The sequence below is a fragment of the Pieris brassicae genome, chromosome 3 (assembly GCF_905147105.1).
Source record: "Pieris brassicae chromosome 3, ilPieBrab1.1, whole genome shotgun sequence".
NCBI lineage: Eukaryota > Metazoa > Arthropoda > Insecta > Lepidoptera > Pieridae > Pieris > Pieris brassicae.
Genome location: NC_059667.1, coordinates 4,390,672 through 4,408,133, shown reverse-complemented (window position 1 = coordinate 4,408,133; position 17,462 = coordinate 4,390,672). Strand labels below are relative to the sequence as shown.

General features: G+C 31.4%; 2 protein-coding genes across 4 annotated transcripts; one reads left to right on the top strand and one right to left on the bottom strand.

Moving 5' to 3' along the window:
• Positions 1-275: 275 nt before the first annotated feature.
• Positions 276-11,644, bottom strand: LOC123707101 (zinc finger CCCH-type with G patch domain-containing protein). Of its 3 annotated transcripts, XM_045656894.1 has the most exons (12): positions 11,276-11,611; positions 11,021-11,203; positions 10,472-10,727; positions 7,528-7,734; positions 6,990-7,082; positions 6,603-6,737; positions 6,290-6,384; positions 5,993-6,110; positions 5,556-5,742; positions 4,867-5,021; positions 1,093-1,263; positions 276-741 (listed from the first exon to the last, which is right to left on the bottom strand). In XM_045656894.1, the coding sequence occupies exons 1-12, from the start codon at positions 11,323-11,325 to the stop codon at positions 325-327; spliced, it is 2,067 nt and encodes a 688-aa protein (XP_045512850.1). In that variant the 5' UTR covers positions 11,326-11,611; the 3' UTR covers positions 276-324. The 3 variants fall into 3 exon arrangements, with proteins under 3 accessions (XP_045512850.1, XP_045512852.1, XP_045512851.1); XM_045656896.1 differs by lacking the exons at positions 10,472-10,727; positions 11,021-11,203; positions 11,276-11,611 and adding an exon at positions 7,883-8,204; XM_045656895.1 differs by lacking the exons at positions 276-741; positions 1,093-1,263; positions 4,867-5,021; ... (4 more) ...; positions 6,990-7,082; positions 7,528-7,734 and adding an exon at positions 7,927-8,566 and having other exon boundaries at positions 9,445-10,727; positions 11,276-11,644.
• Positions 11,645-11,779: 135 nt separating this feature from the next.
• LOC123707103 (zinc finger protein 622) lies at positions 11,780-17,312 on the top strand. The gene is made up of 6 exons (XM_045656897.1): positions 11,780-12,559; positions 13,054-13,254; positions 13,504-13,658; positions 14,032-14,169; positions 14,564-14,692; positions 16,380-17,312. Exons 1-6 carry the CDS (start codon positions 12,095-12,097, stop codon positions 16,489-16,491), a joined length of 1,200 nt encoding a protein of 399 aa, XP_045512853.1. The 5' UTR covers positions 11,780-12,094; the 3' UTR covers positions 16,492-17,312.
• The last annotated feature ends 150 nt before the right edge of the window (positions 17,313-17,462 follow it).

The window sequence follows — 17,462 nt, the reverse complement described above, 5'->3', positions numbered from 1 at the left end:
ATTTCGGGATCTCGCCGGATTGATATTTCTAATCCCGCGGGATCTCGAATTCACGATCTCGAGTCGGGATTGCATTCCCTAATCGCAGCATACGAATGTAATACATTTCTGCATTTGTTTCGTTAATCATATTTAAAAAAAAACCTCTGTTCCTTGGAGTTTTATTAAGTTATAAAAGCAAATTATGCCTTTATCGTCCAAACCTATAAATAATTATTGTTCTGGAACTTCTACGCATTATATCGGCCGATTGTTTTTAAATAAAAGACAGGTTGTAGTTATAATATTAAATACTTTAGTAAACTTAATAATAAACGTAAAGAACTAAAAAACAGTCATTTTCTGTTTGTCCTTCCGATGTTTCTGTTCTCTAGCTATTTGTTGTTCCTTGTTTTTCAAAGTAGTCAACTCTTTACTTTTCTCTGTCAACTGTTGAGACACATTTCTATGTCCGTTTGTACCTGGAGGATATCTACCGAGTGTATTCTTTAATTTAACTATTTCACCTTCTACTCTTCTGCTCTCTTCTTCTAGTTTAAACTGTTCTATATTCAAATCCTTGCTGGAAGTTTGTTTTATGTCTATAGAAGTTGTGGGTACTTCATTTGCTTCTGTAGAATCCCCTAACGTTTTGTTTATGAAGTTAAAAACATTACGACGTTCTCTTTCCTTTTCTCTCTCGTATGCTCTTTTATTTCTTTCTTCTTCCCTCTTTTGTAGACGTTTTAAACGTTGTTCGACCTAATAAAAAGTATTGAAATATATTTTAACGATTTTACATTTGTTATTACAATGTCGATGGCGTGTCACTCACAGAAGGCTTATCACCTACTTGTCTATTAGAAAAAAAAACAAACGATCCCGACAGATAGCTGAGCCCTAGACCTCAGAGGTTGTAGCACTAGTGGTTTTTTGTATACTAATGAATTAGGTGGAAACATATATACACACAACAAATCTACTTCACATTGATATATACAAAAATATACATATAAAAAAATATGCCTCAAAAGTAATAATTTATAATAACTAAATTAAAAATCTATCCTGGCTCTATATGAATATAATTGTGTCTTGCTCGACTCTTAATACCTTTAAGGGATCCTGCGCACGCGCCTTCTCCGATATAGCCATGCAATGGTCCAATGTCTTGCCCGCGGGTAAAAGGCGAGCCTCAACCGGCTGTACGCGACCTTCTCCGGTCGCTCCCAGGCCACTTCCAGCCACATAGCCCATGGCCAGCATCAGCTTTGAGGCTATACCCTGGTTATGGAAGTCTACTATTAGCAAGACATAATAGGCTTTACAAATATACCGTGTTTGTTGCCATGGTAACAATTTTCCATTGCAACGAATGCGTTATATACTTAATGGGAGGGCAAAAGTTTAACGTGTCACAATCACAATTTGACAGAGATAAATCAATATAATATTAATAAAAAATCGATACTATATAACTCTATAGAACATAATACAGAACACTCAGAGAAAGAAAAAGAGAAATTCAAGGAATAAGAGAAAACAAAAAAATCACTAACACTATTCATTAATAATAATAATAATAATAATAATAATCTTTATTTCTTCTCTCACACATACATACATAGAAGGTTATTATGATTAAACTAAGATGATAACATTTGGAAGTGTATGTGAGAGACTGGTCTGTAACAGGAGACCTGAGTGACAGATAGCCAGCCTCTCCACCACCGGACCGGAACACGTACAATCAGGTCATTGTCATAAGATACAATAGAAGAAAATAAGCAAGTGCTAAAGGAAAAAAAAATGGAAACGGAGTCGTAAAAATAAATTTGGTGTGTGTTTGTGTCTGTTGTGTGTGCGCGCGCGTGTGTGTGTGCGCGTGCGTGTGTGTGTGTGTGTGCGCGTGCGTGTGTGTGTATGTGTGGGCGAGTGGGTGTGTTACAGAGTAACAGTTATTAAATCTTCTGAACTTCTTTTTAGCCAATTAGTAACCATTTTTTTACATTCATATTTCGATAGTTGGTAAATGTTAATTTTTTCATTTAATTTATTATACAGGTAACAGCCTAGGAAACCAAAGAATCTTTGCGAGAAAGAAGTTGTCCATCGTGTAATACGACAGCAAACTTTATGTTTAATCCGCTTGTTTATATTTAATTCGGGGTCGTAACTAGTTTTATAATGTTGTTTTGAAACTGTGTTGAGAATAAATAATTGACGAATTGTTAACACATCGGCTAGGTCATAAAGGTCTTTAGTGGGAAAAAGAAACGGTAAGGAATGACTTACTTTTAACACTGCTCGTTGGGCTCTTTCAAGTTTTAGTAGATTGGTTTTGAAAGTACCTCCCCACACAGTGATACAATAGCTTAAAATTGACTGACATAAAGCCTGATATACTACTTTAACAATTCTATTGTCTGCTATAAGTCTTAAAGTTTTAAAGATGTAAATGAGTTTACGAGTTCTGCATGAGAGAAGATCCACGTGAGAATTAAAACTCAAGTTACTATCGATAACTACACCCAAATACTTAACACTATAGGCAATGGAAATGCTTTTTGCAATGGCAGAGTTGATTTGAAGAGCAAGTAGGGGCTGTGATAGAAAAATAATCATGAATGTGAGACGGAACGTTTTTAATAGAGAAGGGCATACATTTTGTTTTATCAACATTAAGCGTAAAACCAAACTGAGCAGAATTATACACCTCACTCCAATTATTGCCAGAGAAGACAAGGGCAGTGTCATCTGCAAAAGATATTATCTTACCATTTGGCAACTGGAGGTTACATAACTCATTAATGAATGTTAGAAACAACGTTGGGCCAAGTACGCTTCCCTGGGGGACACCGTCAGTTATTGGCAAGTCATTACTTACAAAGTCACCGACCTTAACCCTTTGAAATCTATTTTTAAGGTAACTTTGGAAAAGACCCAATTGAGAACCACGGATACCCAAAGATTCAAGTTTGTTTAAGAGAAGTGGGGCAGACACTGTGTCAAATGCCTTAGCAAGGTCCAAAAATATCGCTATAACTTTTTGCTTTCGGTCAAGTTTGGCTACAATGTGATCAGTAAGTTCGTGAACGGCGTCGTTTGTAGAACTACCCGTACGGAAACCAAATTGCGAACTAGAAATGAGATTCTTGGTCTCAAGATAGTTAACAAGGCGTTTGTTTATAAGTTTCTCAATTACTTTTGCAATCGTGGGTAGTTTAGATATTGGTCTATAATTATTGACACATCCTCTGTCACCACCCTTGAAAATCGGAACAATATCAGCCAGCTTAAGCTGATCCGGAAAAACGCCTGTGGAAAAAATCAAATTTACAATGAATGTCAATGGTGGGACTATTATTTGACGATACCGTTTTAATATAGCACCTGAAATATTATGCCGTCCAGTACATTTATCTTTTTTTAAGTTGAGAATACAGTTACGAACTTCATTTTCATCGGTACTATCCAAAACTAAGGATGATAGTGGATTGGCCATTGAGGATATACAACCCCTACCAGAGGAATATGCCTTTTCAGCCAGATCTTTACCAATAGAAACAAAGACCCTCAATTTACCCTCAAAGAAAGAATTTATTAATAAAATTCACCGATTCAGAGGGGAATAAGTTGCTCAGCAGGTCTGCAGAGTTTTGATGTATGCGTTATTTCCTAATGGTGTCCCAGAGTGCTTTATTATTTGTGTTTGCCGCGGCTTTTAACTCTTTCGCCTCATATTCGCCTTTTAAGTTTCTTAAGGAGCCAGTTGCAAAAATTTCTGTACCTTTTGTAGGTTATTTTCTTAATTTCATTGTTCAGGTCTTTTTTATATCTTTTATGAAGTTTATCTCGATTTCGTACACATCTTAGAAGACCAGAAGTCATCCAAGGCTTCTTTAGCCTCTTGCGATTAGGTACGGTGTGATTTTGAGTATTAGATTTTATTTTAGCATAAATCTCCGAGATAAGATAAGAAGTAGCAACATTTGCATCTGAAACCCGATAGATCGGTTCAAAGCAAAGGTTTTTCATATCATTATCTAGGCCTACATAATCAATTTTACTATGTATGAAGTCTTTATTTTGTTTGTGAGATTGCTGGTCTTCTAGTATGAGAACTACGCTGTCATGATCAGTTACAGATGATTCAACTACATAACAAACGGAAGAAAAAGTACTTTTCATAAAAGCGTGATCAAGGCACGTCTTGTTGTGAGTGGATATAGTATGTGCGGGTAACAGACCATGAGAAGCTAGTAGTAGATTTAAGTAAAATTGAGAATTCACATCCTTAGTGTTTGGCATAATATCGATATTGATATCACCAATCATTATGACTGAAGATAATTTTAGATTGGTAAGAATTTCGTTTAGCGACTCTTTAAATTGGGAGACGTCTTTGTACCCTGGCGGTCTGTAAATGGCAATGACGGCAGTATTGTCATTTATTTTTATTACAAGAAAATTGGATTCGAGTACTTTTGGTTCAGATATTTTTATGTTTAGGCAATTTTTGAAGTAAACTACAACGCCTTCATTTTGAGTCAGGTTGTGTTCGGTAAGGGCATGATAATATCCGTCAATACGGGGAATAATATTTGTGTGGCGTAGCCAGCACTCAGTGAGCACAATAAGGTCCCATTCAGTTTGAGATCTATCTAATAGTGTTAATAAGTCTGGGAAGTTCCTATTTATACTTCGAATATTTTGGTGCATATTATAAAATTTCCGTCAATATTATAAAATTTGTGGCTAGGTTTCACCTGTATATCAAAATCAGTTAATCGAGTAACGAATTTTGTTAATGTAAGTGAAACAGACAAATAGAGCAGTAATATTGATATTATTATATAAAAGGATAAAAAATAAATACATACTCACTCTGGTATGTTTTTCCCATTCCCCTAGAGCAGGGGAGTTATTTTGCAAGCTTTTGTCAACAATGAGTGCGGAGTTCGACTCTCCGCGAGTTACTTTTCTCTCGGGATATTCAGTATCACTGATACTGCCATCAGAGTCACTGCTGTCGTCTCCATCTATAAAAAAAGATTTATCTCTCTCAAGCCTGTGATCGCATGTTGGAAACCCGGCTAGCTTTGCAGAGATTCAATTGCAAAAACGGCACTCTTGTACCCAAATAAATAATATTTATAGCATTACAATTAGAAAAATAATTGTCGCCAAAACATGACTTTGCAGGTAAATACTGAACACACGTCTGAACAAAATCTAGTTCAGGTGTTACCCATATATAGTTTTTGAACATGTGAGTCATCCAAAAAATTTGTCTAATCTCATGAATATAATAAAGTCCAGTTGAGGTACTTTCTAAAATAACATATTAGTTGCTGTAAACAAATTATTTAAGTTTATTTTCCGTGACTTTTAGAATATTCTTTGGCCTAAAGGCTTGAGCGTACGACCCTCAACCCTGGTAATGCGTTCGAATCACGGCTGGATTATAAGGCGAAAATATACGTTGTATAACAGAAGGCTATTAAAAAAACTAAAGGAAACTAAAAATACAGTCTTTCTTTGGTAAATAATAAAATAGTTGGAAATGGGCATACTATTCAATGGAAAAATTTCTTCGAATTGCACATGATATTCTTCATTAGAAGACTTTCTTTTCTCTCCAGTGTTTACTCTCTGTTCTGGTTTCACAGTACACAATCTATTCTCTAAATCTATGCTTGTTACAACCCCTCGGTGCCATAAGAGATATTTCTCAGTTGATTTCTTTGGTGTTGTAACATCCTAAAACACCAAACAAAAACAAACAATAAGTGGTTCGACATCAGACATAGTGTCCGTAAGATTTAGTACATTTTATTCTCGATGTTATAGTGGCCAGTAAGGATTTTATAGGTCTCAATCAGATTACCTCTTAATCAACTAGTTCAACCAACAATTTCAAGTACTCATCGAAGGCACAGAAGGCTCCACCAAATTTAAAACATAGGGCCACCATTGAAATTTAAAAGAAAAAAAAAGAAGTCTGCCATACCTCAGTATCGGGTGGTTTAAGTTTAAGCAGTACCCTACTTCCTACTTTTAGAGTATCATAATGTGGTTCAATTGCTTCCTTTAAACTTGACAACTGTACTACAGCTCCATGAGAATATCTAAAACAAACAATAAACAAATATTGTATTAAAATTACTAAAAAATCTTAGAAAGTCATATCAATTCCTATTGCATTTTAAAAACCATTACAAATATATAAGATGCCTCAATCAACAAGTAAAAAATTTCATTTCATTCAGTACTAGATTTATATAATGGAGAATTATTCAAAACTCACCTACATTTTTCATCATCAAATTTGCATTCACCATTTAAAAAATAGGGGCATGGCAGCATCTCAGTGTGGGTTGGATGTGTAAATAATACTCTCACCTATAATTTTTTAAATAACATTAATACTATTTTATCCAGAATTTATATAAAACCCTGAATCACACAAAATCGTGTTATCATATCATATTTTATAATATTTATCAAAATGCATAGGTAAGAAATATAAAAAGTTTCACCTTAATAGTATAATAAATACATGGCACAAAATAATACACATTTTTAAGTGTAAAGCTCATAAATAAAGTGGGCCACCTTACCTGTAAATCACCAAATTGATCATCATCTTGTCGTGGAACAACTGAACTAACCATGGCATTATTTAAGCTGTGGCCACCCCATGAGTGTGTGTGATATACTGCACACTTCATACCAAGCAATGTGGACAGCTCATCCTTAAAATATATGGCATCTTCTTATTGAAATAATAATGACAAAAAAATACATTATTGATAAACCCGAGATATAGATAAAGATTACTGAAAATTAGTGCCTAAATAATAATTCAAAAATATAACATTTCTTTTAAAACAAAGATAAGATTTGAGAGAGCAAATTTTGACTAACTAAGATGTTCTGATAGTCACCATTTTTGTAATTTTTCTACAAGAAAATAACCAAATTATTAGGATTTCATACATTTATACCTCTATGTCACTATCATCATTTTTTGAGTCAGATTGGTTTAGTGCGTCTTCACTTTGTTCATTTTCATAAGCTCCACTTTGTGCCATTTCTCTCTGCAAATAAAAATATTTAAGAATCATCATTATATAAAAAAATCTGTTTCTAGAGCTGCATCTGGTGTGTTACATAATTATTTTTGGTACCTCTGATTTTTGTTTATGTAAGAAATAAGGGTATAATTCACAGTAATGAAAAAGCTCACTCATCAGTATTCAGTCAATAACTTGATTTAATGTATGGTGTCTGTCTTCACTATGTAATATTATGAGGAATGATTTTATTATATGTTTGTTTGTTATCTATATAATAGATAGAAGTATGGACAGGACAAATTTCATAAAATTCATTTATTAGAATTAGAATCCTATGGTATCCCTGAGTAACAGTCAGGTATATTTTTGTTATATTTGAAATAAATAAAAAGCCTAGCCGTACATAGCAGCGTCAAGCTGTTGGCATATAATAAATAAATAATTGTTACTATTTAATATTTTTTACCATAAATAAAGCATATTCATCATCCAGCTCATTTTTTGTGTCATTATCATTTTCTTCTTTAGGTTCTATTGAAATCTGTTGGTTCTGAGCATCTATACTTTCTTGTGTTAAATCTATCAATTGCTGGAGTTCTGACTGCAACTCCAACAAAGATTGCCTTTCTGCTGCATCACTACTAGACTGAAGGCTTTGTTTGACTACCAACATCTAAAAATAAAGAAAGAAATAATAGGTTTAATAAAACCTTTATATAGATATATATATATATATATATATATATATATATATATATATATACAAATATTTGGTAAAAGTACAATGGTTGTCTTGATGAGGTATTAGGAGTACAACATACCTGAGTTTTATATTGATTAATAGATGACGATAGATCTTCCATTGTAAACAAAATAATATTTAGACATACATCAATAATTTTAAAGTGTGAAATATTTTATTGATCCGTGAATTTTGATAATTATTTAATGTACGAGTAACAAGTAACAATCTATATCATAATTTAACTGGAATACATTATTATCTCAACTCTAGATGCAATTTGATATTAAGATCATAGATGAATAAAAGACTAATGTTAATACTTGAAAAATAATAAATGATACTAATACAAATATAATTAATCACCGTCACATTTTTATGATTATTATTAATAATATGACGGCATTTCACAACTCTACAGATAAAGTAGAAGCACAGATCAACTAGAGGTACCCTCACAATTTATTTGTCTATGTTGTTAACGATATTATTATAATAAACTAATATACTTTAATAAGAACAAAATAACATAACAATTTTCTAGTTTTTTTCTTTATGCTGAACATTTTAACATAATAAAAGCAAGGTGAACCTTTCAAAGCGAACTGATAAGTGATAACATTTAATTCATTCTTTATAAATGAAAAACATGTATTTCGCAATACCCAGAATTCCGGGAAGCCTGTATCACAAACGCATAAGGTCGAGAGACGAGAATTAGCGCTAATATTACCCAAATACCCATAGTTCACTTGTTTCGCTTCTGAAATATGTATATCTCTTTAGAAGTTTAAATTCATTTTTTATTTTCTTTTTGAATGATATTTAAATTTGTGAGTCTTCTAAAAATTGGAATTGATCTATGTCAGAATGTATTATTGTATATAATAAACAACTCTAGCGTTATATTTAGGATAGGTTAATTTATAATTTGAATAAGTATTTTTGTTGTATAATTCAAATATATTTTTTACATAATTTTCACAACAAAGTGTAACTAAGAGCAATTTAAATTTAATACATTTATAAACAAAAAAATATAAGTTTATTCATTTTAAAGTATTAATCTATTCAAGAGTACGTTCTATTTTTAAGAGTTTTGATTATATGTTTAGTTTATAAATACAGTATTTTGTGGCATAATTTAAGAAAAGTTAACTTCAGGAAGCTAATAGTTTTTAACACCAGAATGAAAATAATGGAACAAACTTGATATTTAAAACTATAAAAAATAAAATGAATAAATATGCAATTTGAATAATATCAGTCATTAATAAATTATGTATTTAGAGCTTATTAAAAAAACAGCCTCATATTTAGCTGTTTCTGAATACATGTTCTTGATATGTTTTCTTAATAGGCACTAGCCTAAATAGTTATTAAAGTTTATATATGCCTGTCACACTTGTGATTTATGGCTCTAAAAAATTTACCCTCTCCCCTCTAAGATGAATTCTTTCACCATAGAAGGATTGTTATTTGTTCACGTAAAAGTAAAAAGCCCAATAGATGTTTTTGCACAAATATGTTTTGAATTAATAAGAATCTTGAGTCGAGCTACTGGAGCCTAATTAATATCATTTAACGATTCCATGGTTGTTGTTTTTATTATCTTTGCAACTATACTCTTAACCACAGTACCTAAATAACTATCCTCATCATTGAATTTGGATGATATTGTTTGAAAACTACTATTCATTATATTTTTTAGTTTGTTGCTATACTCTTCCGAATTGGAATTGGCTGCAATACTTTGAACATTGTTAGTAATTGTGTATAAACATACATTTTTATCATTTAGGTCTTGTTTCAAAGTATCTATTTCTTTTAGTAAAATCTCTTCATATTGTTTATGTTTTTCAGTCATTTGTGAAAAAGCATTTGTGAGGAGATCAATCTTTTTGTTTAGTTCATTAATTTCTAGGGCTTGATTTCCTTTATCCTTCTCTGTTTCGTTAATACTGTCTATTTTCCCTGATGAGGATGGCTCATTTTCATTTGTAAACAATAAATTGCATTCCAAGCCATTTAATTTAATAAATTTTTCATATACTGCAATTTTGCTCTCATATTCTTTTAACAACTTGTTAACTATTTCATTTTGATAGTTTAATGAATGTGATTGAAGATCTCCACCCAATGTCTTATTACATAAATGTTCAACTTTATCTGATAATCTATTTATATTTATTCTTATTTCACTGTTACTTATTCTTTGTTCTGTGATTAAACTGTGAATATTATTTTCATGGAAAGATTCCAACTTTTTAATGTTTACAGGTATCATTGAATCTTGGATTTTCAGGGTGTTTGGTAATATTTTACTTAACTCATTATTATATTGATTACCTGAACATGCATTTTTCTCTGTGGTATGTTTCTTGGGCAATGATTTTACTGTCTTATGCCTTGGTAATGAAGGATGGTCATATTCATTTGTATCAGAAGAATCAGTTGACTTAGATGCAATATTCTTACTTGGAGGCAAAACTGATTGACCCATTGTTGCCATTCTTTTCAAAATAGAGTCTTTATTTTTTTGATTTCTTGAACTGTCAGTATCAATATCTAAACTATTGTTAGGTAGTTGGTCAGGAATATTGTTAACTGTATCTATTACATCTTTTGGTGAAGAAATATCTACATCATTCAAATATGTTATACTGACCTTAAAGGTTTCTAAACACTTCACTATGTCACAAATTTTACTAGGTGCGGAAGAAATAAGCCAATATTTTTTATAATTGTCATAGTATGATATGTTGACATCTTTTTTTACATTAATTACAAATGTTGAAGTTATAGTTGCCAGTGATAGAGTTCTTTTTTCAGATGTGTAAATTATGAGGCTATGAACATCATCCTTTATATCTTTGATAATGGCAAAACCCAATTTCTCCTGAAGGTTGTACTTATTTTCTACCCTAAAACATAATAACAGTAAAAAACAGCAGCAAATATTTTTGATTTTATTCTTGTTTTGTAAGAGTGTTTATGGTTGTGTGTTTAAGCATGGGCACTTCATTTTATTTGTAATCATTGCTATTGAAAAACATACATAATTTTAAAAATCTCAAATTATTTTATTTAACTTAATTTACACATTCAATAAACATGTTTTAGAAATGAAAACTTAAATTGAAAGAAAAGAAAGTCAGACATTTTATGAAAGTTAAATTTTATCAATGAAATTGGGATAAGTATGAGGTTCACATACCATTCATATGCTGATACTGAAGTAGCAAAAAGACATTGTGATGCTGATGTTTCTTTGTGCACATCACCAGCACTTTTATGATTTTCTACCAGTGCCATTTGAGTTTTAGGAACATATATTAATGATTTATTTTCATCATTTCGATCTGTTTGAGTATTGCTGAATATTGTGGCCAAGGAGGTGCTTAAATTAAAACAAGTTTCTGATTATATTTCTTATCACAAACGAACGTCAATAGTTCGTAACAATACGTACTTTGGCGCAGGAGTAAAGAAATCAGCATCTATTTCACTAGTTTCTAACATTTTCTATTATGATGATAGGATTTCTAAAGAAAAATGTTTGTTATCCACGAGAAATATTGCGTATAATCACTTTCTATTTTCCAGTACAGAAGAACATTGAACATTCAATCAAAAATCGCTTCGCTTTCTCTTATAAATAATTATTAGATGATTATTAAACTATATTGAGTTTGTTCTATAATACATTGATTTCACATTATATTAAGTAAGTTTAAGTTAAAACACAAAATTTGAAATTATTATTGTTTACAATTTTCCCCAAAATTAAAATGACAATTGTCTAGTACTTTGATGTAGTGGTTTAGGTAATAAGTATCTTCTACTTCCTCAGACTCGTAATAGATTGCCGGTAAAATTTTAGTATTTGTCACCGTCACTGTCAAGTTTCAAACCCACCTTCTTTTTTATATGTCAAATGGCAACACAGATATTTAAAGTCGATTAATACATCTTGTCTTAAATATATGGTCTAAATGCATGGCATTTTACTATCGTGCTCCCTAGCTACTCCAGTTATTCTGTGCTAAAAAATAAACTGTAAAATCAACCTTCAACCTACTAATTTTATCATAATATATTAAAAAATAAATTTAATTTTGTCTTCATTTCCATTTTTAATTTTTAACATTTTTTTCCCTGAAACTATTCAGTATATTGTAGTTAATTTTAATAATTATAGTTAAAGAAATAGACTTTAACAACGTGTGTCGTGTTCATTAACCTGTGATATTATTTCAATTAAATAATTAGAATATACCTTAAGAGAATCATGCCTGATACGTACACCTGTATAACCTGCCAGGTTCTCTTTAATTCTGCTGATTTGCAACGAGAACACTATAAATTAGATTGGCATAGGTATAATTTGAAGAGGAAAGTAGCTGGTATCCCTCCAGTAACTTTAGAAGAATTCGAGCAAAGGGCTAAGGAGCACAAGGAACAAAGCCAAAATGAAAACTGTGACGAATCAGTTTATTGTAAATGTTGTTCCAAATTGTTTAACACTAAAAATGCTTACAACAATCATCTGAATAGTAAGAAGCATAAGTTAGCTGAACAGAAAAGTGTTCAAAGTGATATAGAAAATGGGAAACAAGAGGATGATAGCCATTCTGAAACAAATAGTTTTGAGAAGATTGAGAGTAATCCACAGCCCCAAGAGAAATTTGTTGTAGTAAAAGCTGACAATCAGTCTGATGATGAGGATATTGAAACTGATTCAGAAATTGAAGAGGTAAAAATATTATTTAAGTTCTCTGTTAAATTCATTTTATGGAATATTTTTTATCTTTTTCTTCTTAGGGTTTAATTTTTGTTACTTAGATTTTTAATTTAACAACTTTTTTGTATATTGTGCAATAATTTTATCTTTTCAATCAGAAATCAATATAAATTAATTTATAATAATACTAGCTGGCCCGGAAAAGTTTTGCATGTATATTATTTTCAGGAAACATTTTTTTAGTTCAATAAAAATAACCTATCTATGATAATAAAAAAAGGGTTTATCGTAGAGGTGTTGACAATTAAGAGTTGTATCATAAAAAAGTCTATAACATGAACCCCTTATCACTTAGGGGTTTGAAAAACAGATCGTAGCCAATTCTCAGACTTACTGAATATGCATAAAAAAATTATAAGCAACGGTCGAGCTGTTTAGTATGGGAACGAACATTTCGACACAAGAATTTTATTTATAATAATATAAACTATTGATTTTATTTGCAGCTTGATTCAGATGAGTGGGATGAATGTAGAGTTAAGGGTAGTGATTCTCTTATTAAACCCCAGGATTGTCTGTTCTGTGGTCACCATAGTAAGAACATGGTGAAGAATCTTAGACACATGTCTGTTACACATTCATTCTTCATACCTGATGTGGAATACTGCATTGATCTCAAGGGACTGCTTCTGTATCTGGGGGAAAAAGTAAGTCCTACTAATATTTTGACCTTAAATCTATTTTAATGTTATTTTGGTTGTATAAGAAGGCTCATTAATGTACTATGTCCATCTTTCCTAAGCAAATTCTGTGTGTTTTATATTATTTTCATTATAACTATCATTCGCATTCTAAGATGATGATACATAAAGTTATAGCTAGTTAAGTTTTTATTGATATTGTATGGTTAGGATATATAACAGTAAAGTATTTTAAATAACAGTTTCTTTTTGTAGATATCTCAAGGGTATATGTGCTTGTGGTGCAATGACACTGGCAAGACATTCTATTCAATGGATGCAGCACAGGGTCACATGATAGATAAAGGACATTGCAAGGTGCTTCATGAAGGAATTGCTTTGGCAGAGTACTCTGATTATTATGATTACAGGTTAGAAGATGTAATATGGAATAATTCTGAGTTAATACTTCTTGTTAATTAGGACATCTCTCAAAAATGTCTTGAATTTGAGATATGAAAGTCATACTTAGAGCATAGCCTTTAATGTTTTGTTTATAATAATGCTTATTATAATTTAAAATTGTCTATATAAGTACTATATAGACAAATTGAATTGTCTTTAATTTTATTTTTAATTTTCTTCCTCATATATATTTTATTATTGAAACTGCATTGGTTCTGTAATTTGTTGTTACGATAATAGTTATCTATTATTTGTTAAAATAAATTTAATGTGCTGTTTTCTTATGACAGTTATTAAACATATCTGTCATTTATAACATAAAACCACGGCAATTTCCAGCTCCTCATACCCTGATCATGCAGATGGTGATGAAGATATGGTGGTGGATGAACCAGCAGGTGCCACTACAATTGATGCAGATAATTTCCAACTGGTTCTCCCGTCTGGTGCAGTTGTTGGACATAGATCCTTACTGAGGTAATACCTAAATGTTAACACTTTACTTATATATTTTTAAGCCATAGATTCTGTTTATGCAGTGCTATCTGCTGATTTAAGATTATCACTATATTATTTATACAAAAAAAATTGTATTAATAATAACAGTCTTGTTGACCACAAATTTTTAAATGCTGTATTTACCCAACTGAATAGTCAATATAACCTATTGTCTGCAAATGTATTTTCAATCAAATATGATTAAAATTTAGGAAAATACTATAAACCGCTTTTCTCAAATTTTGCTCTTACCTCTCATACAAATACTAATATCAATTTAATACTAATAAATAATTTAAGATTGTTTTCACATATAAAATTGTTAACATTTTTATGAATAAAGTGGCCATAAAATAATTATATTTTAATTCAGGTACTACAAACAAAACTTGCCAGCGAGCACAGAAGTGGTTCTAAAGAAGTCAGAACGCAAATTGCATCATTTGTTGGGAGTGTATCGGGCCTTGGGTTGGGCGCCCAAGGAACAGGCAGCTGTTGCCAAGTAAGTTAAACAAAATTAAGTAAATTAAACAATTTTACAACGAAAATTAAATAGGGTTTAAGGGAGCGTTCAAGTATTACGTCACGCAATTTTTGGAGATACGCAATAGTATACCTTAAACTTACCTTACCATACTGTATAGTACTGGAAAACAGAAAATAATATTAACAATAACGCGTAATCCAATCCCCGCTCCCCATCGTAACGTTTTACAAGAGGACCCCCCCCCCCAAAATTCGTTACGTAATACTTGAATGCCTATAATCCCTAAGATGTTATATTGATAATTTATATAAAGCCTTAACACAACAGTCTAAAAACGGAAACAAATTATTGATTTGTGTCCTATCAATAATTTGTTTCCTGTTTTTTTTATATGAAAAATAGGAGCCGTAATTATACTTATAGTCAACTGCTCTATAACGGGCTGATTTGACAACCGTTTTTATTTCGTAGAATAGACTACGACTCGTAAGTAGTTAATTAAAATCTTAAAAATAGCTTGCTAAAATTGTATTAAGCCTATGTTTTTCTAACGAATTGACCTTTTGTAGTATTATATAAATCTATAAACGCCTAATTAAAGTTATAGATTTTATTTATGTAAACGTTTTTAAAAAGAAATTAATTCCCTAGATTAAAAACAACTGCCACATTAATTTGATACTGATATGTATAACAACCATAAATAATCTGTAATTAGCTTTATCATATTTTCTTAATAATAAACAACTTGGCATGTCCGATATAGATAAAGTTCATACCTACAGATAATAACCAAAGATTATTTATAGCTTCTTTGGATCATTACACTAACTAATTTAGATTTATAATATTCTGAAAAATTTATAATTACTTTTTCTGTTTTACTTCAGCTGGTTTGACTCTCAAATATTTTCTGTTACTATATTTTGTATCAAAATAAGAAACGTTACGAGTATATACTACTGTACTGTAATATCTCATGAAAACCGCAAAGCCTCGCAATCTTTTCTAAAGAGTATAACATGGGTTCATTCAAGTGGCGACTAAATAGGCATCACCTGGACAGGCCTGCCTGCCGATCTCACTTAACATCGGGTGGGTTTGTCGGACACAGGTCTATCAAGTTCTGTATTAAAAAACGCAACAAAACAAGCGGTTTTAGTTCCATTGGATATATCTATTTATTGTTAGGAATGAATCTTTGAATGAACTTAATATAACGAAATAGATTTCTATTCTTTGGTCTTTAAAGGCAAAAGGCATCTTACTTGATTTTCATTTCAGTATTTTTTTGTATTAGTAAACGTAATTGTTAGCCGAGCAAGTGTTGGCCTAGTGGCTTCAGCGTGCGCCGCTCATCCCTGAGGTCGTAGGTTCGATCCCAGGCTGTGCACCAATGGACTTTCTTTCTATGTGCGCATTTAACATTAGCTCGAACGGTGAAAACATCGTGAGGAAACCGGCTTGCCTTAGACCCAAAAAAAAAATATACGGCGTGCGTCAGGCACAGAAGGCTGATCACCTACTTGTCTATTCGATTAACAAATTATCATGAAACAGATACAAAAATCTGAGGCCCAGACCTAAAAAGGGTTGTAGCGCTATTGATTATTACTATTATTATTAATCGCTTGTTAGCGACGGTCGCCTGTTTCTCTCAATATTTAAGTTTTAGTAGATATATAACATTTTGTATGTACAGGAACGCCCGCGACATTCACTTTATGAAGCGTGTTCAATCAAAATGGCAGATGAAGATGTCGATGAAAAATAACAAGTTTCAGAAACATTACAGGCCTCAGGTCAACTTTTAGGTATATTTTCTTATTTTATAACAAACTGTGTGTAGTTGCGATCCACGAAAATCGCTTTTGTCTCGTGTATTTTATTTGTTAAAGCGAAATTTAAATGAACTTGTTGAATGGGCTATTTGACAAGACTTTAAAAATAATTTCCGATTTTACATTTTTAGTAACTAAGTATACAAATTGGTCTTTTAATTTTGTTAAGTATTTTAAACGAGTTAAGCTTAAACATTCATTTCGAGAACGCGTTGAAATGCAAGATGGCGTCGCGTAAGTCTATGTAAACAAACGTCAAGTTTTTTTACGTATCAATCATAATTCTTAAATTACACAAATAACAGGTAAATGTCTAAATTTAAAAAAAATCTATAAAAAAACAGTCTAGACGAAAGTAAACTGATTATTTACATGTTATGTCACCGTCGAATCGACTTATCTGTGACCGTTTTGTGTCACGTGACTGACGTATAAAAATCTATATTTCATTAACTACATTTCCATTAATATTTACAAGTTATTTTACGACGTAACGCTTTTAAAGCCACGTTTTATACAGATTGCTCTAAAACACTGTTTCATACTGTCAAATAGCCTATTTTGGCGTAAATATTGTACTCTTGTACACTAGTAATTTCATATATACGCGTGTTACACGCACGCGTTTAGTATTTTATAAAATTAATAAAAAAGTTTAAGCAAATCTAGGGAAAATAATGTAACCATCATTCCATTTACGTTACCGCACAATAAATACCGATGGAGTGACTACATAATATCATTGTGTCGTGTTATGTGCTGTTATTTAAAAAGCAATAAAAACGTTAAGTTTACATTTGTGTCTTTTTATTACTCGTTTTAAAGTATTTATATTTCTTGTTGTATTGGGATATGTCTATATTACTTCCTTGGTCCAAAGTCCATGGTATTTTCACTGGGTTAGGATCTATGGATAGACTTATTTTGTACAATGGAAAGGCGTT